Source organism: Aedes aegypti, chromosome 1, assembly GCF_002204515.2.
Source record: "Aedes aegypti strain LVP_AGWG chromosome 1, AaegL5.0 Primary Assembly, whole genome shotgun sequence".
Classification (NCBI taxonomy): domain Eukaryota; kingdom Metazoa; phylum Arthropoda; class Insecta; order Diptera; family Culicidae; genus Aedes; species Aedes aegypti.
Genome location: NC_035107.1, coordinates 258,689,939 through 258,717,081, shown reverse-complemented (window position 1 = coordinate 258,717,081; position 27,143 = coordinate 258,689,939). Strand labels below are relative to the sequence as shown.

At 37.9% G+C, this 27,143-nt stretch overlaps 1 protein-coding gene across 1 annotated transcript in view; it reads left to right on the top strand.

Moving 5' to 3' along the window:
• The window catches only part of LOC5567283 (octopamine receptor beta-2R), a 410,493-nt gene that overhangs the window by 355,909 nt on the left and 27,441 nt on the right, over window positions 1-27,143 (top strand). The window contains exon 2 of the mRNA XM_021837650.1: window positions 20,010-20,914. Coding sequence (XP_021693342.1) covers window positions 20,382-20,914 — 533 coding nt within the window. The 5' untranslated portion in view covers window positions 20,010-20,381. The remainder of the gene's footprint in view (window positions 1-20,009; window positions 20,915-27,143) is intronic.

The following is a 27,143-nucleotide window of genomic DNA, read 5'->3' as shown; positions in this document are numbered from 1 at the left end:
AGCAGCATTAGGAAGGGAAAGAACAGTGGTCTGCGATGGAATGGCTACCGGACTAACAAACATCAGCTGACTCTGGTCTGCTCATTTCTGGCTCCCATACCAAATGTTGTTGAACGAAGGGAGACCGGGAAATAAAGCGAAATTAAATTTTAGATGAATGTTTGCTAGGGAAGGTCAGGTCACTAGAGGAAAAAGGTATTCGTGCAATCAACATGAATGTAGAATCAAGGTGAACGAATATGAAAATGGGATAAATTCGATCACAAATTCAACACCTTTCCATTTTTCCAAAGATGAAATAAAGTGAATAAATCTGATGATTGTGAAATAATGCACACTAGGTAAGCACATCTATTACTTACATCATTAATAAAGTATTTTAAAATCGATTTATTATTTGTTAGCTTTTAACCAACTTGACGTGAAAACATTGGCTTCTACCAATATATTTTGAGCTACTGTACAAGACAAATGGACAGAGCCTGAGAACTCCACAGCACACCCAAGCACGTACACAACACTCCGATAGGACAGAATGTTAATTATGTGCTCTATAGCCTCCTGGCTATTTGAGACCGTCTTTCACCTTATGTCCTCGCTGCTGAGTTCTCACTTATTTCTTGGAATTTCTATGCAATATTCTAAAGATGTGTGCATGCGATTAAGAAGCTTACCGTTTTCATTTGACGGCGTCGTGTTTTCACTCTGGTCTTCATCGTCTAATGTCATCGTCCTTGCTAGTCCATAGCTGAAACTGTCCAATCTTTCTTTCGTTTGTTTGGAGGCATAACTTTTGATGAAACCTCATATCGTATTCATTTGTTCTGTTAGCTAGAGGCAATTGGTGCTCACGTGTTATTTTGTCTTCGCAATATTCAGTCAGTCTTGTGCTATTTTACTTCAGTTTTTTTATTTCTTGTTTATATCACAGATTATAATGTCGCCTAACATACAATGCCAATCCATATGAAAAATGTTTGAATTAAATTTATTTCTTAAATCAAGGCATTGTACATTGGTCCCAAATCATTATCGAGGAAGACAAAAATGATTGTGCCAAAACCGTCAATTTTAGATATATGGTGTCTTCGACAAAGTTTCTCCATATTTTTCAGTGATGTGAAATTACGGTGGCCCGTATGGTTAACGAGATCAGAATATAAACTTTTTGCTGACGCATTAAGGCCTGCACAATGTTCTACAATGTTTTAGAACAACCGATTTGGAGCAACTTTTCCGAAGAACCCAAATTTCTATTTTTAAACAAGTAAGTTAGGGTGGTTCTGAAAAATCAGTTTGTCTTGATTACTTTGAGTATACTATTAATTGAATAATTTTGTATTAACTAATAGTAAAATGTATTATAAGTTATACACCCCAACCTCTTTTTACGACCGTTATCGGGGGGTCGTAAAAAAAATCGGTCGTAAAAAAATTAGGATTATAATTATGTTTTTGAAAAATGCAACGTCTAGATGCGGAAATACTGATTCGACATATTCGGCAAAGTTGAAGCATGGGTTGAGAACTTTCCAAAATGGCCGTTCAAGTTTTCATATTTTGGTAATAGATGGCAACACTGCTCGATTGTTATCAGAAGAGCCAATTTCATGGGGGTGTGATATGCAAATACCAAAAAAAATTAAAGATAACGATACCGAATATTCACCAAAGTTGAAGGAAGTGTTGCGTGCCATACAGTCGGCCGAATCACAAGTGTTCATGTGGCTGGCAACACTGTTTAAGAAGAATAGAGTAAAGATCAAAACCATCAAACTTGAGCGGAACAGAAAAATATAATGCTTAGGACATAGCAATACTCTTCAACTGTAAGCCAGTTTTTCATGAAGGGTTCAATTTTTTTTTCGTACCTGGCAACACTGCTCAAGTGTAATTGCGCCACCAGGCAGTACAAGTGTGCATGCGGCTATTCTTTTGCGTATATATCAGGATCCTGACCATATAGAAATATGGCGTCTTCGGCAAAGTTGTTCAGTTGCTCAAGGACTATCATTATAAAAGCTATGAGATTCAAAAATTTGCCACCAGGCGGCGGCGCTAGTGAGCACAGAATTTTTGTTTTGCGGATAGGTCAAGATCCTGGCCACTCAGAAAGATGGCATCTTCGGCAAAGTTGTTCAGTAGCTCAAACGCTATCATTATAAAAGTTATGAGATTCAAGATGTTGCCACCAGGCGGCGCTAGTGAGCATAGAGTGTTTGTTTTGCGGATAGCTCAGGATCCTGGCCACTTAGAAAGATGGCGTCTTGGGCAAAGTTGTTCAGTAGCTCAAGAGCTATCATTATAAAAGATATGAGATTCGAAATTTTGCCACCAGGCGGCGCTAGAAAGCACAGAATTTTTGTTTTGCGGATAGGTCAAGATCCTGGCCACTCAGAAAGATGGCATCTTCGGCAAAGTTGTTCAGTAGCTCAAACGCTATCATTATTCTAGCCAAGAGATTCGAGATTTGGCCACCAGGCGGCGCTAGTGAGCATAGATTATTTGTTTGCCGGATAGCTCAGGATCCTGACCACTTAGAAAGATGGCGTCTTCGGTAAAATTGTTCAGTAGCTCATGGACTAATGATAGCGCTTGAGTTTAAAATTAAAGCGCTTGAGCTACTGAACAACTTTGTCGAAGACGCCATCTCTCTAAGTGGGCAGGATCCTGAGCTATCGGGAAAACAAAAATTCTATGCTCACTAGCGCCGCCTGGTGGCGAAATTTCGAATCTCATTACTTTTATAATGATAGCGCTTGAGCTACTGAACAACTTTGCCGAAGGCGACATTTTTCTAAGTGGCTAGAATCCAAAGATAACCCAAAACAAAAGTTTCATGCTCACTAGCGCCGCCTGGTGGCAGAATTTTGAATCTCATAACTTTTAACAACAAGGATTATCACTTGAGCTACTGAACAACTTTGCCGAAGGCGCCATCTTTCTAAGTGGCCAGGATCCTGAGATATCCGCAAAACAAAAGCTTCATACTCACGTACGCCGCCTGGTGGCCAAATCTCGAATCTCTTGGCTAGAATAATGATAGTCCTTGAGCTACTGAACAACTTTGCCGAAGACGCCATCTTTCTAAGTGGTCAGGATCGTAAGCTATCCGCAAAACAAAAACTCTATGCTTACTAGCGCCGCCTGGTGGCAAAATCTCGAATCTCTTGGCTAGAATAATGATAGTCCTTGAGCTACTGAACAACTTTTCCGAAGACGCCATCTTTCTAAGTGGCCAGGATCCTGAGATATCCGCCAAACAAAAGTTTCATGCTCACTAGCGCCGCCTGGTGGCAAAATCTCGAATCTCTAAGCTAGAATAATGATAATCCTTGAGCTACTGAACAACTTTGCCGAAGAAGCCATCTTTCTAGGTGGCCAGGATCCTGAGCTATCCGCAAAACAAAAATTATATGCTCACTAAGGTGGCAATATTTCGAATCTCATAACTTTTATAATGATAGCGCTTGAGCTACTGAACAACTTTGCCGAAGACGCCATCTCTCAATGTGGTCAGGATCGTGAGCTATCCGTAAAACAAAAGTTCTATGCTCACCAGCTCCGCCTAGTGGCAGAATTCCGCAATTGAATGACCACCATATGTTAGCCCTGGAACTACTGAACAATTTTGTGGAACATCATGATCCTCTATTTTGAATACTTTTCAAGATAATGGTCATTTATAAAAACGATCGTTAATCTGAATTTCGGTCGTAAAAAAGTGGTCGGAAAAAGAACCCTCGGTAAAAAAAACGGTCGTAAAAGAGGTTGGAGTGTACATTTTTTTTGTTTCACATTTCTTTAAAATGTGGTGTATGGGAAAGTTGTAGATCTAGTTAAATTCCACAACTTTGCTGAAGACAGCATGCCGTTAACTTTAAAATCGTGTGAGTTACAAGCGAATTTGAAGTGAATTTTCTCAATTTACAAAACAATACGTTCTCACAGTTTCTGCAACAAAAGTTGCTTACTGTATGGCCTTTCTAATGCCATTAAAAGAAAAAAATTATCGAACCAACTCCATGAGTTATGGGCATATAAAGATTGCATAGTTTTTCACTTAAATATGCTTATAACTTCAAAATAACAAGAATTACAAACTAGCGGTGTTCAGCAAAAATGTGTATCTTTAATTTTTCTGCAACTCTTCCGAAGACCACATTCACGTAAAACTGAAAATAAAAAAATTAGATAAAAAACTGATTTTTTGGGTCTACCCTAAGTTAAAACTTTCAAAATCAATTTACTTACCTCAAATAAAGAGTAAGATCAAAAGTGTCATCGACCGCAGAAGAGTGCGGCCACAAATATCATCAAACAAAAAAGTTTGAGTCAAAACTTTAACTTAAATAAGGGCCACCCTATTCAACTTTTTTCTTAAAAGATGCAAAACTCAATTACGAATAACTTCTCTGAAGACTTCAGACGTCTAAAATCGAAGTGAGCAGTGAAAACACTTTTTTTCCGGCTAAATTGTCGATTCGGTCCATTGTGCAATGTCAAAAATTGTTGTGACATTAAAGAGCATCACAAAATAACACTCGTGACGGGTCATCCGTTTGCAAATAAAATATTTTGAATATTGGCAGGTTCTAAAGAAATTATCATTATAACAGCACGTCATGCAAGAATTGATAAAACACCAAAATATAAAAATGGTTAACATTTAGCTCTGCTAAATAATAAGATATACAACAGTATAAATTTTAAAAATAGCCTATTTTTAAAAGAAGGCAAAATTTATAATTAAACCAATAGAAGATTGGATGCCAAAAATAATTGCGGCTTAACAAAACGAGAAGACATCAACAATTGCGTTCAGAGTCATCGAAATGATTGTGCAACTTTTCCCCGAATGCCAGTTCCACGAATGACACTTTTCCCCGAATGCCCGTTTTCCCCCGAAAAGTGGTGCAGTTTAAATAGGTACTATAATGGTCTTCAGTGGCTGGATAGTGAACGAGAAAGAACTATAAGCAATCAAAAGCAGAAGGTATTCTGTCATTCTCGGCTATACACTTGTTGGCAAAAATGCTGAGGACGGTAAAAGTCGAAAGAAACGCCAATTAAATAAGGATTAGATGGCCAGTTTGTTCACCACCCTGAAATGTATAAGGTTACGACAATTATGAGTGCTATAATCTTTTGGGAGAAATGGGATAATTGGGGAAACGGGATATTCGGGAAACTGACTTTCGGCAAACTGGCATTCGAGAAACTGGCGTTTGGGGAAACGACATTCGAGGAAACGTAGCACAACCAATCGATGTAACTGCAGTAATCGATTTCTTTTTTCGCTGATAACTTGAGCAGATCAATGTTATCAAATTCCGTTCTTTTGTCAGTTAGAAACAATAAAATATTTAAAAGATAAAGCTCCAAAGAACAGCCTATGTATAAACGAAGGCGAAAATTATTTAAATTTTAAATCACCAGTTTTTATACCTTTAATAATTATGGTTACATCAAATTAAAAAAAAAAACATAGGACTTTTGAAAGAAGGGTTAATTTGTGCTAAATATATCAAAATCATCAGTGTAAAAATGTATTCCAATAGCGAAACTCAAAAGAAAATTAATATTTGAAAGAAGGGTAGTTTCTGGATAAATAATAAAATACTATCAACAATAGCTTTCCCAATATACTTTAGTTTATTCAAGAGCATATGATTGTGGAATAAAGTGTCATTTTGTGTCAATCGACTCCAAAACAAGCCTGATGTCATCAGTAAGATTAAATAGAAACGTAAGAACGAATGTCATCCTAATAAATTCTTGGTTTCAGACTCATTATGCCAAACGACCATTATGCCATACGACCATTATACTAAATGACAATTCTGCCAAATGACTTTATGCCAAACGGCTCTATACCAAACGATTTTATGCCAAATGACCTACTACCAAGCATATTTTAAGCAATTAAACTTATTGATTTCGTTATGGGGCATCTAAAATTTGATTTATTGTTTATTAAGTGGCACTCAAGTTGAAGGTAAGTACGAATAGCTCGTGGGATATCAAGTAATTGTACAAAATTTGGATTTTCAATTTCCCTGAGTGCCATTTTTTCGCATTCTCCTTAATAACTTTTTTAAATACCTATGGAAAACCCAAAAATTTTGGATTTTATTTTGTTATTGAGTATCTTTCGAATACCCGTAACGCGGGTAGATCACCTTTTGGAGGTGCGTTACGGGGTAAGATCTACCAAATTGTACTCTTGCTGTATCTGTCCTTGTGAATACTTATAAGTTACGGTCAGAAGAGTATAAGAGAGTAACAAGCCACTAAGACCCACCTATTTGTTCTAGATTATGAGGAGGTCGAAGTGGAAAAATGGCTCAATTAGCATCTGAGGTTGGTTTCAACGCATGAGACAATTTCTTTCCAAGTTCAAGAGTTTATCTTTCGATATCTAGGAGGGAAACGATTCCGAATCAGTGGAGTAGCAGACCTCTTAACTTCTAAAATAAGCTTTTTGTTTCAAGGAGCCTAAATGTCTCATGCGATGAAACCTGTTCACAGTTTCAAAAAACGACTTTGAACCTTATAAGTAGAAGCAATAATTTGATACGCTAGAGTACCGATGCATGGTCAAAATCAGTATCATTCAACCAGCTTAGTGGCCGAACCTGATTAAGGGGCGCGCTTTTGAGAGTTTAATGGTGAAAACTGTTTTCTCCAAAAGGTATTAATAGCGGTATCTTTTCTAAAGAGGCTCTATGCAAAATGGTAGAGAATGATATTTGTATAAAAAACGACTACTTCATTATTTCTCAATAGTAATGGAGTAGAACGACATGCACTTAACAAAGGACACGGGTATACCACAAAAGATCAAAGAAAACTGGTCACAGTGGTTCATCCCGAACAGAAACAGAAAGATCTTTCGAAGGAATGTCATAATCAATACGTGCAGCAATCACTGGCAGAATTTCTGGAAGAATCTATGTTCAAACCGCTAGAAACATTTCTGTGGTATTCCTAAAAGAGACGATGTGAGATTTGTGGGCTTCGTGGCCATGCGGTTAGTGTCGTCCGGCGTTTAAGCGCAGCGTGTCATGGGTTGCGGGTTGGAGTCCCGCTTCAGCCACTGAAACTTTTTGTCAGGAATGTTTCATGACTGTCATGCCACTGGAGCATGCTTGTCCGTTGTCTAGTGTTAACGTTCAACGCTCCATCATCGTAATCATCGTCATCATCGAAACTTCAAAAGCAGTTTTTCTTTTCAAAACTGAAAATAATTCGATGAAAATGTGTTCACTGTGTTTCGGATAGAGAATAAAGTACAGTGAACACATTTTCCTGTAAATTTAATTGAAAAAACTGCTTTTGAAAATTCCGAAATCAATGACGGATCCTGTCCCCTTAAGTGCATCTAAATGGCTGAAGACGGTGTCCGTGTCTTTTTGTCTTTTTAAATCTTCAAGCTGTTCAGTGGAATACCTTTAAGTAAATGGAAAAAAAAAAAAAAAAAACGAATTTAGTACTATACCATTCAAACTCTTGTGGATCCTGTGACAGATGTTCATTTATTTTGTGGATCCGTTGACAGATGTTCATTTCTTGTTTTACAAGTTTGTTCAATTAACGCTCAGTAGCTTTAAACGCTTTACGGAGCCGAAATTCATTTTTTTGTATTTACAATACACTGTAACCTCAATTTACAAACTAGATCGGGGGTGCGTAAATTTAGTTTGTGATTAATTCAGTGCGTTAAACGAGAGAGCTTAGTTCGTAAAACGAGGTTTTCCCTTTTGGAGTGTACTTGTATGATTTTGTTTTATTACTTGGAGAAATTATTCTCTTTTAGTATCATTAAGATATTATTGATATATTTTGTTCTAAATCAGGCTAAAATATGTGCAAGTTCAGGTCTTCGAAGAACTCTTTGGAGTTTAGGCATATGATTCTACATGAGTTTTTCTTCTTCTTCTTTCTGGCGATACGTCCCCACTGGGACAGAGCCTGCTTCTCAGCTTAGTGTTCTTATGAGCACTTCCACAGTTATCCGGTGGAAATCGAACCCACGACCCTCAGCTTGGTCTTGCTGAATAGCTGCGCGTTTACCGCTACGGCTATCTGGGCCCCTACATGCAGGCTTGATAATTCTCCTCAACATCATCAGAGTTCGGTGACATACTCTACAGCAGCGTGCTGCCTTTGCCTCTTTGCGAGGGAGCGAAAAAATGCTTAGCAGAGAGGCAACGAAAAATGAGCGAGGAAGATGAAGCACAAAACACAACAGAGTAAAATTCCATCAAAAAAGGGTGCTCTCCCAACTCTCCGAGGACAGTTTGTTCGGGCGGCGTCAAGAATTCTTTTGAAGTGTGAGTTAAGGTGAGCGTCGCAACAAGAGAGAGAGAGTACCTGAAAAAATCCTCGCGTTTTCTTGCACACTCACTTGAATCGCTTGAGGTTCTGTGTTGAAAATTTTGAGTTCAGTTTTTTCTTCTCAGAAAAACGGCAAAATCACCTCCTCATTGCCTCGCAGAGGAGTTTCTATCAAGCCTACCAACATGAGATATTGGAGCTAAATTTATCATTTCTATGTAGAATAATATCTCACAATACTGGACCCTAGCTGATTGTTAAATTTTGAAGAATCGTTCGTATTGTCAGATCCGAGGGTTGGTAAATAAGTGAGTACAACAGGTGTTCTAGTTCATCCAAAAACTTCCTGGAAAATTTACCTGCGATGTACTGGCGTATTTAGCGATCCTTTGATGTATTTTTTGATATGGCACAGGCCCTTATCTCTCCATAGCAGTAAAATGAGTATTGCTATAATTTGTACCGGTGTGCTAGGTCCTCCAAGGACTTCATCGAGTATAGGCCTTAGGATCTACAAGCGTGATCAGTGGTCTATCGATAGATTTTATATATGGTACGGTCTCTATGAATGGTTACATATAAGTCAACGGAATATTATTGGAATTGGTTTGTACGGATGTTTTGGTCCTCCAAAATCCCCATTGAATATATGCTTCTGGATCTACAACCGTAATAAGTGATTTGTGGTTAGTTTTCAAATATTCGCAAGGCCCTTTAACCATTTATGTGAGTAAACGGTGTATTCTATTAATTTGTGTAGATGTGCTTGGTCCTCCAAGATCTCTATCGAATATAAGCCTAAGGATCTACCATAATCAATTATCAATAGATAGTACTTAATATTGTGAAGGCCCCAAACTAACCTTATTAGTAAACGAAGTATTGTGTTGAGTTGTGTCGATGTTCTTGGACATCCAAGGACTCCACGAAATATAGGCCTGAGTATCTACAAACGTTAGTAGTTGTATATTGATGATGCTTAGTTACGGTATAAGGACTGTTCATTTTATAAAGTGGACACCTTGTGCATGCTGTATCTTTCTTATTAATCAATGAAATTTCAATCGTTTTTTTGCACATCGTTCGACTAGTATTGTACAATGTTGTGATAATAAAAATTCTCCAAAATAATTAAATTTCACACGAATATGGAACAAAGATTAGATCGGTCGATTTTTTGAGGTTATCAAAATCAATGATTGTAAGAAATTGGCTGGAAAATTCGATAATTTATATTTTCTATTTTCAAAAAAGACTTGTTCTTCAAAAGCATCATCAATCAGAAGCCTGATGGAAAAAATCAAGTTATTTTTGGAGCAACAATTTTACAGATATAATAAAATCAATTTTCCCGTATATTTTTAAAGAAATTTTTTTTAAATTTGATGGGAATTGATATGAGTAGAATTTTTTGTGTAAAAGTACGTCCTGATGGAAGTCCTAATATAGTATTAATATGAAAAATAACTTACGCCTTCATAGAGTTACTTAGTAAGTCCCCACGTCACATTCAAAGCACAACAGAAACACAATTGTTTTATTTTTAGAAGACCTATCAAAGTACATTGACAATCATCAAAATTGGCAACACTGCTGTAATAAAATCGATTTTATTTTCCACATATTATTTTCATAATATGTTATTCTGAGATAACCAATTGATAAATTCGGAGAAAACTGTTTACAATTTGCTGTATATCGATAAATATGCGTACATGATTTTAAAAGTATGAGACTTTTTAGTAAAATTTATACTTAAGACTGTAGTTTAATCTCACGATTTAGCTTTCGTTTATACTAATATAGTTTCTTTAGTAATCCAAACTAGTTTTGAACACGCTTTTTACTTTTCTCTTTTGCTGGGAGTGAAAGGATGGTGTATCAGCAAATTTGGCCATAAATGGGTAAATCACTAAAGTTACCTAGTGTCATAGAATGGTGGAATATAATTGATATTTTTAAAGCTTTACCTTTAGTAGAATAGTAAAGGATACAAACATACAATTTGTTCAAAAAAATAAGGATTTTTGTTTTGCGAAAAATAATGTTAAACATTGACGGACAGCTTTTTTTAAGAGTTTTTGGAAAAACTATTTAGCTCTTCAACCAAAAGCACAGAAAACCGCATTGGGTTCCAATATGACGTCGAACATCGATTTTCGTCATCCCCTCTTCGTGCCCGTTCCGTGAATACCCATGTTACATGGATTTCTAACGATTTTTCCCAAGTGGAGGTCGCCATCTTGGATTCCAAAATGGCGTCGGACATCGATTTTCGTCATAGTCCCTCCAAAGGTACTAGTATTGTAAAAATCTCCAACGATTTTCCCAACCGGTGTTCATTTCATCACATAATTTCTTTTAAAAAAAATATTGTGAACAAATTCTAACATCAAGGCACAATTTGGTTGTTCTTTGAACGACTTATTCATTTAGTGCAATAGAGATTGCAAGCTGTTTAAAAATTCATCTTTATATTCTATACCAGTGATATTTTTTAAGAAAATGGACTTAATTTTCATTATATTCCTCCCAAGTAAATGTTTGCAACCATTTTAGTATTGTAGGAGTTCATGCTTTAAATTTAACATCAAATATAAATAGAATTAAAACAAAAATATTTTTTTTGAAAATTTTCCAAACTTTTGTTAAAAACTCTTTTTTATGATCTAGCAACACGGCAGGGCTGGCAACAATGTGCCCTGTTGCAATATAACTTAAAGATGTGAAAGTAGACCTTTGCCAAAACAACCAATGAGAAATTGTCTTTTTTGACAGGCAACTAGTTTTGTTTTTGTACTTTGACCTGACACGTCTTGTCTTAGGGAATTATGGAATGTAACCACCGTCCCAGTTGGCCATTTAGCCAATTGCTTTGAGCTTATGTAGCAGAAGCGGTAGCCATTAGACCACCAACCCCGTCTTTGCGAGAGAGTCCGTTTTCATATTTCCATAAATTAAGCAATGTGAGGGGACCCATACAAAGGTAATTTTATATGATCTTTTGACCAGTGCACACATCTGCTCTCTTATTTTTGTAAGAAAGTAATATGCATGCTTAACATGTTTCATCGACCGGAGCGCCTCAATTGAACTGAGGCTATCCGAGAAGATGAAGAAGTGGTCTGCGGGCATGGTTGAGACCATCCCCAATGTAAAGTTAATTGCTGAATGGACCTGTTGCAATACGTTATAATGTTTTTTTTTTATCCGTGCAAACTGCACAACATTATTGCAATTCGTTTGTAATACATTTTGATTTGGCAAAGCTTGCTTCATATAATCTCAATCAAACGCTTATCATATTCATTTTATAATAAGCTATCGAGGCAATTAGCGTAAGGCTAGTGTATTTAGTTAATCCCAAATAAATGAACCTTATAATGTTTAAAAATATCTTCCCTCCATCTCACGACCTTCAATTGCCTCATATTCACCCAAGAACCTTTCCAGCGAAAACTAAATCCGTTGTTTTCTCCGTTCTTTCCGTCCATTCACAGAATCCACCGGAGCGGAAAAAGTATCCCAGCCCAGCAGCAAACATGCCTCATGAGAAAAAGGACACAAAGCCCGTTCCCGGAAGAAAGCCGCAAAGGGCAGTGCCAGTCAGTGGTCGTTAGCCGTTAACAAGCCCAACCTCTGGGCTACAAAAGATAACAAACAGCAACAACCCCAAAGCAAAAAAAGTTCTTCAATCCCTGTCCGCCAGCATCGAATCGCTCCAACGCCAACACTGTCCATGACGGCCCACTCGGTACCCTTATCAAGTGCGCCGAGGTGCGGTCCGGAGTCCACCGGTAACCGGACTTCCGTCGCCCGAAACGATGGTGATGCTGACGATGATGATGACTATCAAAAAACAGGAATTTATACAAAAATTAATGACCATTAAATCGAAATTGAAGCATCATCAGTGAAACGAAAATTGCCGCAAGCACAAACAATCACAGCAAGTGGGAAAACATAATCCGGCGTCGGCGTTCGACTGTGAGCTGTTGGAAAGCTAGAAAGTGCAAATATTATAAATGTACATAATTGGAAAAAAGTGAAAAATGTTTTCCACGTGTAAACTGTGCCGGGTGGGATTATGTGTATAAAATGATGAAGTGTTTTTCAATAAGGGCAGGAAAAAAAGACAGGAGTGTGTATGAATAGATCAAGAGACGTTACCTGTCTGACAGAGAGTCTGAATAGGTTTTTACCTGAGAATGAAACTACCCAAGATTTGAATGATTCTTGAGTACAAGTTTTAGATTGAAACGCTTCAACATTTATCAGGACCTTGAGTCTTTTTCGACCAATTTCAAAATTTATTTTAAAATTCTTTATGATTAAATCAATCCAGCAATTTGAATATTTTGTAGACTACTTCAATTCTACGGAACCAAACAAATTAAATAGCTCCTTGGAAAGCACAGATTGAAAAATTTACATACTAAGACTTGGGTTGTTTTCAACACAAATATTCAAATGAATGAAATGATTCATCGAGAATTTTCTGCAGTAATTACGCCAGGAATTCCTTAAAAAGTAGCCAAAAGGGAATGTTCAAATATTACGTAACGCAACAGGGGGAGGGAGGGGGTCTGACACAGTGTTACGGTTCATACAAAAATTTAAAAATTTCCACACAAGTTGTTACGTGGGGGAAGGAGGAGGTGTGGGCTTCGTGGCCGAGCGGTTAGTGTCGTCAGGCAGTGAGCGCATCGTGTCATGGGGTGTGGGTTTGATTCCCGCTTCAGCCATTGAAACTTTTCGTCAAAAATGTTTCGCGGCTGTGCCACTGGAGCATGCTTGTCCGTTGTCTAGTGTTAAGTTACAGTCTGTGCAGCTAAATGGCTGAAGACGGCGTGTCTTTTAAGAAATTGTGCGTTACGTAATATTTGAATGAGCCCTAAGAGATTCTTTCAGAAATTTCACTGTGAGTTTATGCAAAAAATTCTAGTTCTCCTTCTGAAAATTATTCAGAGATTCTTTCAGACATTACTTCAGAAACTCCTCCAGAGTTTAACATTATAGATTATTACAGAAAAATCTTTATAAATTGACTACAGAGCTTCTTTATAATTTAATTTAGAGCTCCCTCCTGTTTTTTTTCACAAATCATCACCCATCCAATTTCTTGACATATTACTCCAGAAACTCCTTCACGAATTCATACTAAATTCCTCTGAGATTCAAGAATTCTTCAAAGATTATTTCAAAGATTACTTCAGAAATTCCTTCTCCTGATTTTTTTTTAAAGAACTCCCCATCCAAATTCGTGACTCCAGAAACTTCTTCACGAATTCGTTCTAAAATTCCTCTGGAAATTCCTCAGAAATTCTTCCTGGCACTCCTTTAATAATTTTAATAAGAAGTACACCAGAAATAGATTCAAAAATATTTCTAGAAGGTATTTTGGAAACTCCTCCATCTATTCCTCCAGAAATTGTTTCTGAAATTTTGCAATCTTTCCAGTTTTCGCCAGTATTTTTTCGGTATTCGATCAGTTACTACTTCTTAAATTCTTAAAAGTATGCCTTCACATTTCTTTTATGATAAATTGTTCAGAAATTCCTCACGAGAATTTTTATGTAACATTAGTATCTGAACAATAGTTTATTCAACTGAAATAAGCTAGGAGCTGCTTTCCAGCAAAATTGCTCATTGGGTTGTTTCAGAAATTTCTCCAGGTATTTCTTCAGGGGAACTCTTTAATGATTTATCCAGGAAAATATCCAAAATTCACTTCATGATTTTCACCGGGTATCCCTGCAGAAATTTTTCCAGCGATTACTCCAAAATTGTTCTACATATTCTTCATGACATTCTTCTAGAGATACGTTGGATTTCTTCCAACGATTTCTCCAGTTATACTAACGTCAGGTACTACTCTGGAAATTTATCAAAAGATTTCAGAGTCCTTCAGAGTTTTCAGAGATATTCCTCCAGAGACTCCCTTCAGAATTTCTCCAGGAGTTTCTTCAAGTATTCTTACAGGAATTTCTTTCAAAGTTTTCCAGAAAGTTTATTCAAAAATTACTTCAAACAAAAAATCTCTAGTAGAATTCTCAGAGGAAATCCTCTAGGGATTCCCCAAGAAATGCCTGGAGGTATGATGAAATGTTGTAGGCCAATTGTACAAATAACTGAAGTAGTTTGTTGAGCGATTTAATAAGGAATTTCCTGGGAAATCCCGGTATCCTTAGAGGAATTCCCGAATGAACTTCCGCAGGAAGTTTTAGGAGAACCTTGGAAATTATTCTGAAAAAAAAAATGAAGAAATTTCTAAATTTAGCCCTGGTGTTTTTTTCTGAAAGAATCCCTACGTGAATTTTTGAAACTATTCTTAAGTGATTCCAAAAAAAAAACCCTTGACCATTCTTGGGAGAAATCCCTTAAGCATTTCTGGAAAAAAAGTGGAATTTCTGAAACATCCCTGGAAGATTTTCTTGAGATATTTCTGAACCTCTGCATGTAATTCCGAAGTAATCACTGGAGGAAATCCTGCCGGAATAAATGAAAAAACCCCTGAAGACACGTTTGAAGAAAGCCCTGGAATGATTTCTGAATAAATTACTTATGGACTTTGAAAAAGAATCCCGAGAGGAATTTTTTGACTGGAATCATGTAGAAATTCTCGTACAAATCTCTGGAGGAAACCATATAGACACGTTTTGAGTAATCCCTGGAGCAATAACTGGGAGAAATTCTTCAATAATGAAGATATCTGAATCGGAATATATTTAAAAATTCTTGAAGAAATTGCCCAAGTAATCCCTCCCTAGAAATTCCATCAAAAATTCTACCAGGAATTCCTCCTATCAAATTTTTTCGACTTATTTTTCTAGTGTCTTCCCTAGGAATTCCTACACAGTATCCTGAAAAATAGTTGTTTCAGAGATTCCAACACGATTTCTCTGGAAATTCCTTCAAATATTCCTACATAAATATATGCAAAGATTTACTCCAAGAATTCTTACAGTGATTCTACCCATAATCTCTCCAAGGATTCATCAAGGAATTTCTTAGGGAATTCTACCACGAATTCCTTTAAAGATTCTACCAGAAAGCCTTCCGGGATTCCACAAGAAATACTGTAAGAGAATTCACCAAAGTTTCATCCACGTAATTCCATAAGAAATTTCTTTGAAGATTTCGCTTGTAATGTTTCTAAAGTTCCACTCACGATATCCTCTGGGGATTCTGCAAGGGAATCTTCAATACATATTTATAAATTTTTTCAATGATTCCTTCAATGATTATTTCTGGTGTCCTATGAGGCATTCGTCCTTGGATTTATTCAGAAATTACACAATCTACCAAAAATTCTTCCGAGGTTTCCTAAAGATATTTATTCATCAATTCCTTCAAGTATTTCTGGTGCAGTTTTTTTAACACCACATTAAAGCACCCTTAAGGAACTCCTTGAAATATTGCTTTAAAAGTTCTTCAGATATATATTTAAGAATTTTATCAGAGAATTCTCTGAAAAATTCTCCAGTAATTTCTTTGCTGATTCCTGATAGGATTGTTCAAAAAATTGCTCCATGGCTTTCCCCAGAAATTTTCCAGTTTATTTCAGTGATTCGACCTGGAGGCATTCAGAAAAATGGATGGATAATCTTTTGAAATTTTTAAGAAAGGAAGAATTTCAGTTTCTTCGCGGAATTCCTGGTATATTCCCTCGCGGAAATATTGATGATTTTTCAGAAAAAAAAATCTTGTGGACTCTTTGGAAATTATTTGGTTGTTCTCTGGAGAAATTTCCAATATTCCTGAATAAATTCTAAAAAAAGAAATCCTAGCAAAACTTTTGCAGTATTTTCTGGTAGAACCTCCGACGAAATTTAGGAAGATTTTTCTGATGGAAAAATTGGCAAAACTCTGATAATATTCCCAGTGATAACCCTGGAAGAACTCCACTCTCGAAAAATAACTGGTGAAATAATTAGAGCAACTGGTGAAATCCCTGAAGGAACTACTTGTGAAATCATTATGAGAAATTGTGGGCTAATCCCTTGAGAAATTCGTTATGGGATCCTTAAAGAACATCTTGGTGGAATCCTTGGAGGAATTTTCCCAGACTGTTTTGGATGAATCTCCGGAGGTTTTTTTTTCCGAATCCCCGGTTAAATCACCGAAAAATTTTGGCGGAGTTTCTGAAAGAATTTCTAAACCTTATAAGATATTCAGCTGAAATCCTTGCAGGTTATCCTAATGGAAATCTAAGAGGATTACCTGGGCGAGTTTCAGATGAAATTCATGGAGGAACCTCTGGTAGAATCCTTAGAAAAATCCTTAAAGGATTTATGTAAGGGATTTTAAGTTGGAATCCTTAGAGACATTTGTGGAATATTAAAAAAATTCAAGATGAAACAACATAAGGTATTCTTATAAAAATCCCTTGAGTAATTCTTGGTAGAGGCACTGGAAGGTATAATGGTGGATTTCCTAATAACTGGTAAAATATTTATGAGAAATTTCTGACAAAACCCCTGGAGGAATTCCTGATTTCCACGAGACATTTCTTTTAAAATTCCTGCAGGAATGCCTTAAGGACTTCCAAGATCAATTCATTAAGAAATTTTTGGAGGAAACTCTTTTTGAATACTGCTAGGAATGAAAAAAATTCGGTAAATTCACCGAAGAATTCCCTATAACCCTTGGAAATCATTGGAGACATTTCTGGAGGAACTACGAGAGGATTTCCTAAAATAATCTACCTTGAGGAATGCTGGGAGGCATCCCTTGATTAATGGATCATTGAAGGTAGTTTTTGCAAGTGCTTACCGCATCAAAACAAAGGCGCCACTGTATATGGGGGTTGGGTGACAAAACGTCGAAAGAGAAAACGTCGAATCCCAAAACGTCGAATGCCAAAACGTCGAAAGGACAAAACGTCGAAAACTAAAAAAATGAAGAAAACTTCAACTGATTTCTCTAGTTTTACTCTAAGAAATCTTCTAAAGATTCCCAAAAGTTTATTCCAAAGTGTTTTTGAAAAAAAAAATAACTTAGGGTTTTTTTTAAACCTGTAAGGATTCCTCCACCTGTTCACGTGGATTCCTTCAAGAGATGATGCGCAATTCCTCCCGGAAATTCAGAATTCCTTCAGGGGTTATTCAAAAAAAAAATATAAGAAATTTTTCCAACATTTCATCTTTGTATTACACTTGCAGTTTTACCAATAAAACTTATAAAATTCCAATCATTTCTCCGATCATTACACACAAATTTTAACAGAGATTCTGTCCAACGTTTTTCGAGAAATTTGGTAAGAAAATCCAGCAATATACTATCCCGAGATTCGAATGATTTTCTTCGATTATCTTAGCAAATTATCAAGGAAATCTTCAGAAACGTCCTCGAAAGTTCCGGAGTTATTTGAAAGGACCTTGTTCATTAAAAGTGACTTTAAAACATACTCAAGTTTTACTAGGAAGTTACTCCAGGATTTTGTTTAGAAACATCTCACGGATCTGTTTTTCATATAAATTACCTTGGCATTTCTCAGAAGACTTTCCTTTCAAGACTTACTTGAAACATTTTTAAATAATTACTGTAGAACTTCTGAAGAAATCTTAGATGGAATCTTTGGAGCAATTGCAATGGGTATCTTTAGAGAAATCCTTAGTTGAAAGCTTATACTAATCCTAAAAAACAATGTAAGAGAAAACCTTGGAGGATGTCCCAGGAAAATCGATGGATGGATACTGGATGAAATCGGGAAAATGTTTGAACTTTCTAGGAAAATTCCCAAAAAAATTTTGAGAAATTGAGATGATTTCTGAAATAATCTTTTTGGAGAAATTCCACATTTGTTGTTTTTCTTGGAAAAACCATAATTCAAATCTTGATATCCTGAACAAAATTATGGAAAATTTCCATAGGAAAATTCCGGAAAATTTCTGGAATGTATGCAAATAACTGAAAAAAGTTCTGATAAAATCCCTGGAGAAAATGGGGTTTTAGCTTCATCTACAACTTTCCATTTGCTGAAGGCAGCACAACGGAAACTTTAAAATCTTGTGAGTTACAGGTGAATTTCGAGTTTTAAGTCTATTTTTAAAGAGAATTTTCTAAATTTACAAACATTCTCACAGTTTTTGCACCAAAATATCCTAATGTATGACCTTCCGAATGAAACATTTTATCAAGCCAACTCCATGAGTTATGGGCATCTAAAACCTTCATAGTTTTTCACTTCTTCTTCTTTTCTGGCATTACGTCCCCACTGGGACAAAGCCTGCTTCTCAGCTTAGTGTTCTTATGAGCACTTCCACAGTTATTAACTGAGAGCTTACTATGCCAATGACCATTTTTGCATGCGTATATCGTGTGACAGGTACGAAGATACTCTATGCCCTGGGAAGTCGAGAAAATTTCCAACCCGAAAAGATCCTCGACTGGTGGGATTCGAACCCACGACCCTCAGCTTGGTCTTGCTGAATAGCTGCGCGTTTACCGCTACGGCTATCTGGGCCCCACTTAAATTTGCTTATTATTTCAAAATCACCAGAATTGCAAACTTGCAATGTTCAGTAAAAATGCGTATCATTACTTCCTCTACAAGTTTAGAAGACTTTTCACGACCACATTCACGTAAAACTAAAAACAGGAAAAATGGACCAAAAACTGATTTTATTGGGTCCACCCTTGAAACTTTCAGAATCAATTCACTTAGCTCAAATGAAGAGTTAGTTTGAAAGTGTCTTCAACAAAATTTTTCAAAATAACATTTTCTAAAAGTTTGCAGCAGAGCGCGGCCACAAATTCCATCAAACAAAAAAGTTTGTGTCAAAATTCATGCTTAAATAAGGACTTCTCTAATCATTTCTATTTCTAAGAATATGCAAAACTCAATTACGAATAAATTCTCTGAAAAACATCGAACGTCTTAAATCAACGAGAACAGATAAAAGAAGAGCATTGTATCGTCCATATAAAAGAAGTGAAACATTTTGTATGGAGACTGCCAATATTGTAAAAAAAAAGATTTAATCGAAATTTAATCACTCAATGGCAGTTACAGATCGTTAAAGTTAGAGTCTCCAAAGAATTTATTTCCAGATTTCGAAGGTTTTCGGTAGATTCTTCTTCTTCTTTTTCGTGACATTAACGTCCCCACTGGGATAGAGCCAGCTACTCAGCGTAGTGTTCTAAGAGCACTTCCTCAGTTTTTAGCTGAGAGCTTTATTTGCCTTAGTTGCCATTTTTGCATTCGTATATCATGTGACAGGTACGATTGTACTCTATGCTCAGGTGAGTCAAGCAAATTTCCATTACGAAAAGATCCTGGACCGACCGGGAATCGAATCCAGACACCTTCAGCATGGCTTTGCTTTTTTAGCCGCAAACTCTAACCACTCGGGTATGGAAGGTTCGAGGTGAATACAGTTACCGAATTTCTGAAACAAGACATGTGCGCCTTTTATTTAACAGAACTGAAATCGCTCAACACACTGATTTTTGTGTGATGCTGTTTGAATTTCTGGAACGAGAACAACCTCAAGTCCGCCAAGTCCTTATTTGTAACTTCTTTATGGTAGCTAGTTTTGTTTTCGCAGAACGAAAAAAAGATGTCACAAAATTTTAATTTGCTGGGTTATTCTTATCAAATGACACATCGATTTGGATTAAGAAATGTGTGTTTATAAATGCTATTCGTCATTTTTTTCTTTCAGCTAAAACAGACATGGAATCACTTGTGCGGCGGTTTTACGGTTTTCCACAGACAGTGCTTGAAATGTAATTAATTTCGCAAATTTCGTTCGTGTTCCAGCCCGGTACCAGCTGGGTGCTCACTTGGTAATCGCTGAATCCATCTAGCAATAAATGCCGAATTCCCCGTTTGAATAGCCTACATCAAATTAGCAAACGCAAAGCAAATTCGAAAAGTGGTGGTTGTGAAAAGTTATAAGATTAGTTAACTACGTCCACGTGTGTGTGTGTGCCCGTGTGTTGACCTCGTCGATGTTCGTTTGTTAATTAGAGTCCCAATTAGTGGTCGTTGGAGGTGTGCAAGCGAACAAGAGTCGGATCAGTTCGCCCGTTGTATGATGAATCCTTCCAATGACGACCTACCGAAATACATGTACTCAGCGGCAGCGGCAGCAGTTTCCTCTTCCTTCTCGTTGGCCTCCAGTTCGGGAAGTGCACACAGCCAAGAGGGTCATTCTTCCTTCGGAGGAGGCAGCAACTCCACCGGTGGTACTTCGCTGTTCTTCAATGGAAGTGGCGCGGCACTGGCTTCGGCGGCGGCTAAAGCGGCCGGTTCGTCGACGATTTTCACAGTCGGAGCTAGTGCAGTTCCTGGCCGTGCGGGTGATCCTGGAGGACCGGGTGATCCAACGGGGAATCACGTAATCTTCCAGGGCTACAGCACCAGTTCACCGACTTCGTTGGATATGACGACCGTCGGAAGCGATGCAGTTATGGACGATTGCTGTGGTGCGGCTGCTGCCAGTGGCGAGTGGCTGGACGTGCTGCTGCTGGTGCTGAAGGCATCGATCATGATGTTCATCATCGTGGCGGCCATTTTCGGCAACCTGCTCGTCATCATATCGGTTAAGCGACATAGGAAACTAAGGTGAGTTGATTATGCAACACTTTTTTATAAATATTCTAGTAATGATCATTGGCGTAGATTGATTTGTTTTTTTCGGGTGATGGGGAGGGGGTTTTCTACGGGAACTTTGCGTTTACTGGTTCTAAGTGTTTAACATCCATCGCGGTTTTCAACGAATTATGTAGATGGGATACTTGTCAAATACTTTCGAAAACAATTTACGACATTGCACCACACGAAGTAAAACTTAGTTTGACATGTATAATCTAATAATCATTACCTTAATCTTATAAAACTGCCTGTTCTCGTGAAATCCGTATGATCCGTTTCCGGTTTAACACTTCAGTCGTCGCGCGGTTGTATTTGTACAACACTCCTGAAAAAGGTCGCTTTTCGTTCACAACAGCAGCGCGGTAGTTTTGACGGTGGTCTCTTTTCCCTCCTAGTGACTTTCTGTATCGCTTCTTCGTACGTTTGTCACCTCGTACCTTGGGGATCCTATGCTTGTCAGCCGTTGCTTGCTCCGCAACCTTTTCGGAAAGCTCTACTCTATCTCTATCTTCAGAAAGCTCTACTATTCACTACTCCTCAGCGCTTTCTGCTAGCTCATGACAGCGTTGATAGAGGATGTAATGCTCGTCAGCCTGCATTTGATCGCGGTATGCATATTGTGCCGGTCTCTGACGAACTGGATGAGTTCATCGACTTTATTTTTATCTTCATCAACATCGATTTATTGGGTTGTTGCCCTCCTTGAGCAGCGTTGTTGCTCGATTTCACTGTGTACACTGGACTCTGAATCCCTAATCCTCCTTGTAGTCCTTGTGTCTCACATAGCTTCATGCTATTGCTATACGTCGGTATAGCACCGGTGATCGTGGCACCTTACCGCTTTTCTGGAACGCACTCGCGTCCTTGACTCCTGCTGTGTTGAACTCTATTGTGTCGGCATTGTTTTAGATATTCCCCAACAGCACACATTGTTACAAGTAAGTAACAGCAACGACTACTTAATATGTTCGATAGTTACACTAGGAAACATTGTAACCTGGAAAAATACTGTTATGTAACCGAAAAAGCGCAAAAAGTCGAGCCTTATGTTTCTTGTTGGACGTTACATAAAAAGTTTACTGGCAACGGATGTGCAATTTGTCGGTTACGCATGGGTTTTCCTGCGACAAAATAATAGAAACGGCGTTGAATTTATTGTTTCATTCTGACTGTTTTGAAACCGAACAACCATTATAGAGTTGAATGTCAACAAAAGTATGATCTTCGAACGCGTAATTATGCACAAGTACATATTAAATTTAACATGCAGATTGAAATTTGTGGTGAAATCAATTATTTTACTTGCTCAAAATTGACGCGCTTATGAAATATCTTATAATTTTAAATTGAATTATGCACGATACTTGGATTGCTTATATAGTATGCCATTGAAACTGCCATACAAAATGGAAATTAATATTGTTACTCAAATCAGCAGTGTTTCTCATTTGTATTTTATTGTTTGTGATTCCAAAATCACGTTTTTTCGTGTCCCGCTGTAGGATTTTCTTGATTGCCTATCATAAACCGCCATTTAATTTCATCTTGCTGCTGATACACTTCCGAATAACTGTTTGAAGACAGCCAATCTAAAATGATGACAACTATTAAAAAGTTGTTAGAGAGGCTGCATATTTTGAATCCAACCATTTTAATTCATCACTGGAAAAATATCTATGAAAACAATAACTGGTCATAAAATAGTTAAGTTCTTATATCAAAATTCACAATATGCATGAAAACTTTTGGCATGTAGTGTTGACCACTGTCAGCAAGTTACTCCTTTGTTACACATCAGTTACCTAGAAATCTTATGTTATTTTGAAACTGATATGTAACTATACTGAAACTGCCAATAAATTACACTGCTGTCAATAGGGGAAGGGGTATTAAAATGAACACCTTAAGGATGTCGTGTTGCTTGTAACGGGAAAAACGATGAATTCGCGATAAATCATAAAATAATGAGCAAAAATCCCTAAGCCAAATGAATGGAAGCTTACAAAGGTATGAACATTAATTTCTCCATCCAAGAAAGTACATGGTTTGTGTGCTCAAATAGCTCGAAAGAAAGCGAATAAATTATTTAAAAATCTAATTTGTGCTAATATTAGGGACTGAGAGTAATATGCCCATGACAAGGAAAATAGAGATTGAGATGTGAAAAACATGCTCTTTTTCAATTATGATCGGATATACAAATATGTTTTCTATCAAATAGTAGAAAAAACATCCATCCATTTGAGTATTTCTAGGGTAAATAAATCAATTAAAAAAATGCGTGCTTAGGGGTCATCCATTAACCACGTAGTAATTTATTGGGGGAGGGGAGAGGTTCTGCCCAAAGACCATGGCCCATACAAATTTTAAAATTTGTGTATGGACAAATGACCACTAGGGTGGATGAGGGGTCTTAAATTGGGGAAAAATAATCGCGTTGTTAATGGTAGCCACTTAACTGCATTTCTGTGCTGTCACTTCAATAGGGCCTAACTGACATGAGCGATATCTCTTCATCGATTCTCTCTTTCGCTAACAACTTCGCTAAATAAGCTAAACCTATAATATTTCTTGTAAATGAAGCAAGATATAGTGATTCTTCATCCTACAGCATAAATATATGTTACGAAAAGAGAATCAGTTTTCTGCAATAACGCAAAGAGAGCAACGATGAAGAGAAATCGTTGAATGTAGGTAAGCCCTTATGAAAAGTCAGAGGGGGTTGTGTACAAGACACGACCGCATGACGTTAACTACGCCAAGTGATTTTCTGCATTTGAATTTAAGTCGATTGTTGCAGCCTTCCTTTAGTTCAAACTAAATATCGTAACGGTCGCAACATTATAGATTTTCAATTGACAACACTAGTGATTTTGCGGTGGGGTGTTGACGTTTGATTACGAATTGACTAGAGGACCCAAACACTTTAACGTTCAAGGATCCGTCATCGTCATCATCGAAACTTCAACAACCATTTTTCTGTTCAAAACTGAAGCTTACTTGTCAAAAATGCGTTCACTGTGTTTCGGTTGGAGAATAAAATACAGTGAACATATTTTCATGAAAATGTTCATGATTTTTGCTCTTGAAAATTATCAAGTTGATGACGGATCCTGCCCCCTTAAACGAAACCTCGTCATTTCGTGTCATCGGCTCAAAGATTGGCGTTCCCCACAAAAGTAGTTAATAGAATATTACAAATGTAACTCGATGTTCTGTGATATGTCTACTCGCGAAATTGTCCTTCATTTATTAACTTGTTTATTTATTATAACTAGTTCTATCGCACAACATCAAAAATAGAGAAGTTAATTAACGCAGCGACACGAATTAAGACTAAAATAGCTAAATTTTCACTTTTTTTTATCGTCATTAAAATATTATGGAAATGTTCATTTTATGTTGGTGATAAAACACACGAGCAAAACAAACATTTTTGAAAAATTTTATCACACTCCTGAAAATACATCTACAAATGATTATAACCCCTTCGAAAACAGTTCTAAAGGTTTCTGATTCGGTTTCATATAATTACGATACTCACCTCATTGAAAAACCTCAACACCTCCGTGCCTAAAATTACATCAGTTTAAATTTTTGAACGTGGTTTTGACTTCAATTTATCTCCGCATCAACAAGAACACTCTTATTTATGCTCTGAATCATCCGTGCGTAATAAAAATTATTGATATTTGTTGTTAATGCGTAACAAGTTCGGTGTTCATTTTACCACCCTGTTCAGTTTTTCACCCCTTCCCCTATGACACATGATAAACAAACTTCATGCTGTTACACACATGTGACTTAGCAATCTGTATGTAACCTAGTGTGTTATTTGTTTCTTTGCAACCACAGATTCAATTTCAATGTAACTTATTCATTTTGACAGCTCTAGGCTTAGTTACATGCAAGTAAAAATGCAACACCTATGTAATGTAAACAAAGCGTAAGTTACAATGTAATAGCTTAGTAACCAATCGTCAATAAGATATGCTACAAATTATCTAAAATGCAACGGCAATGTAATTTGTTTTATTGTTCTAAAATATTGCATTTGTTACCAGTGCTACTTGGGTCTCCATTTTAGTGACTCCCCCATCTAAGCCGCTACCCTAGCCCGTCGTAAGTAGTCGCCTTCGTGATCCTATGGTGAGGTTTGCAAGCAGTGACGCCATGCAAGAGTTGACCCGGCCTCTTATGGGGTGCCATGTAGGCACAAATCAGGAAAGGTTCAACTGAGCCTACTTCCACCAGCTAAGGTGGCGGGATTCGAACGTACTTGGAGGCCTGCCAAGGTTTTAACGGAATGGGGGCTACCGTACCATTAACTCACTCGCCGTTTCAGGGAGGTGTTCTCCATCCTTACTAAGGGTGTAGAATAGCACAGCTGTCAGCTCTATGCGTGGTCGGTAGTACCCAACCCCGTCGCGACCTTGGTCGTATGCTGATAGGGTAGAGGAGCTCCTCTCTTCTGAGGGTGTAGCTCATCGAAGCGCCTGTTCTCCATGTTAGGGACGGCTCAAAACAGCGTCTGTTCTCAATGTTAGGAGCGGCTGATCATCGTCCTAGTGTCAGCGTGGGACTCTAAACAGTGCTGTGCATGATGGTCTTCCGACCAGACCAGACAGGGAGTTGGTGCAGGCCTTACGAGCCAGCTGTAAAAATCAGGAGTCATACAATTACAATTTATACAATCAGTACAGGAAGCATACAATGTAAATCCGTACCGGAACAATCGGCTTAGACCTAGGCATCAAAACTGGACTAACGATTAGATCATGGAACTGTAAGGCTCTCAATTTCTTGGGACGTACCCGCATTCTTTCCGAATTATTGATGGTCCGCATATTCGACATCGCAGCGCTGCAGGAGGTTTGTTGGAAAAGATCGACGGTACATACGTATAGGGATGGTTATACCATTTACCAAAGCTACGGCAACAGACACGCGCTAGGCACAGCTTTTATCGTATTCAAAGGCAAGCTGAGAATAAAAGGCCGTTGTTTCAATATCAGCATAATCAGGGTGCCAGTCGTCACCTAGAAAGTGACGATGACGGTAAGGACGCTTTCTACGCGCAGCTGGAACGTGAATACGACAGCTGCTTAGGCCATAATGTCAAAATCGTTTTCGGAGATCTCAACGCACAGGTTGGCCAGAAGGAGGAATTCAGACCGATTATAGGGAAGTTCAGCGCTCACCAGCTTACGAACGAAAACGGCCTTAAACTGATTGACTTCGCCATTTCCAAGAACATGGCGGCCATACGTAGTGCCTATTTCCAGCACAGTCTTCCGTATCGGTACACCTGGAGATGACCCCAGCAGACTGAATCGCAAATCGACCAAGTTTTGATTGATGGAAGACTTTTCTCGGATATTATCGATCAGAACCCATCGCGGCTCAAACATTGATTCAGACCACTATCTTGTGACTGTTGAAGTGCGCTAAAGAGTTTCCGTTATGAACAACATTCGGTACCGACGCCCACCACGGTACAACCTGGAAAGACTCAAGCTACCGCAAGTCGCAACTGATTACGCACAAAGCCTTGAAGTAGCGTTGCCAGGTGAGGGAGACGTGGCCCCTCTTGAGGACTGCTGGAATAGTGTCAAAGCAGCCTTTTTCAACGCAACGGAAGGTGCCATTGGGTTCGTAGAAGGTAATCGACGGAACGGTTGGTTCTACGAAGAGTGTCAGACAGTTTTGGACGAGAAGAAAGCAGCGTGGGCGATTTACTGCAGCAAGGCACTCGTTAAAACGTGGAACGGTACAAACAGAAGCGAAGACAGCAAACCCATCTATTCCGGGATAAAAAGCGCCGCCTGGAAGATTTGAAATGCGAAGAGATGCAGCAGCTGTATAGTTCTCAAGAAACGCGTAAGTTCTATAAGAAACTCAATGCATCCCACAAAGGCTTCGTGCCGCGAGCCGAAATGTGCCGGGATAAGAATGGAGGTATCTTGACGGACGAACGTGAGATGATTGAAAGGTGGAATCAGCCCTATGATGAACACCTGAATGGCGCAGAGGAGGAAGACCAAGGCAGCATCAGGAATGGTTCATTAGTACGGCGGATGAGGGAGACGTGCTCACTCTCACAATAGGTGAAGTTAGAGATGCTATCAAACTGCTCAAGAACAACAAAGCAGCTGGAAAAGATGGCGTTGGAGTGGAAATTATTAAAATGGGCCCGGAC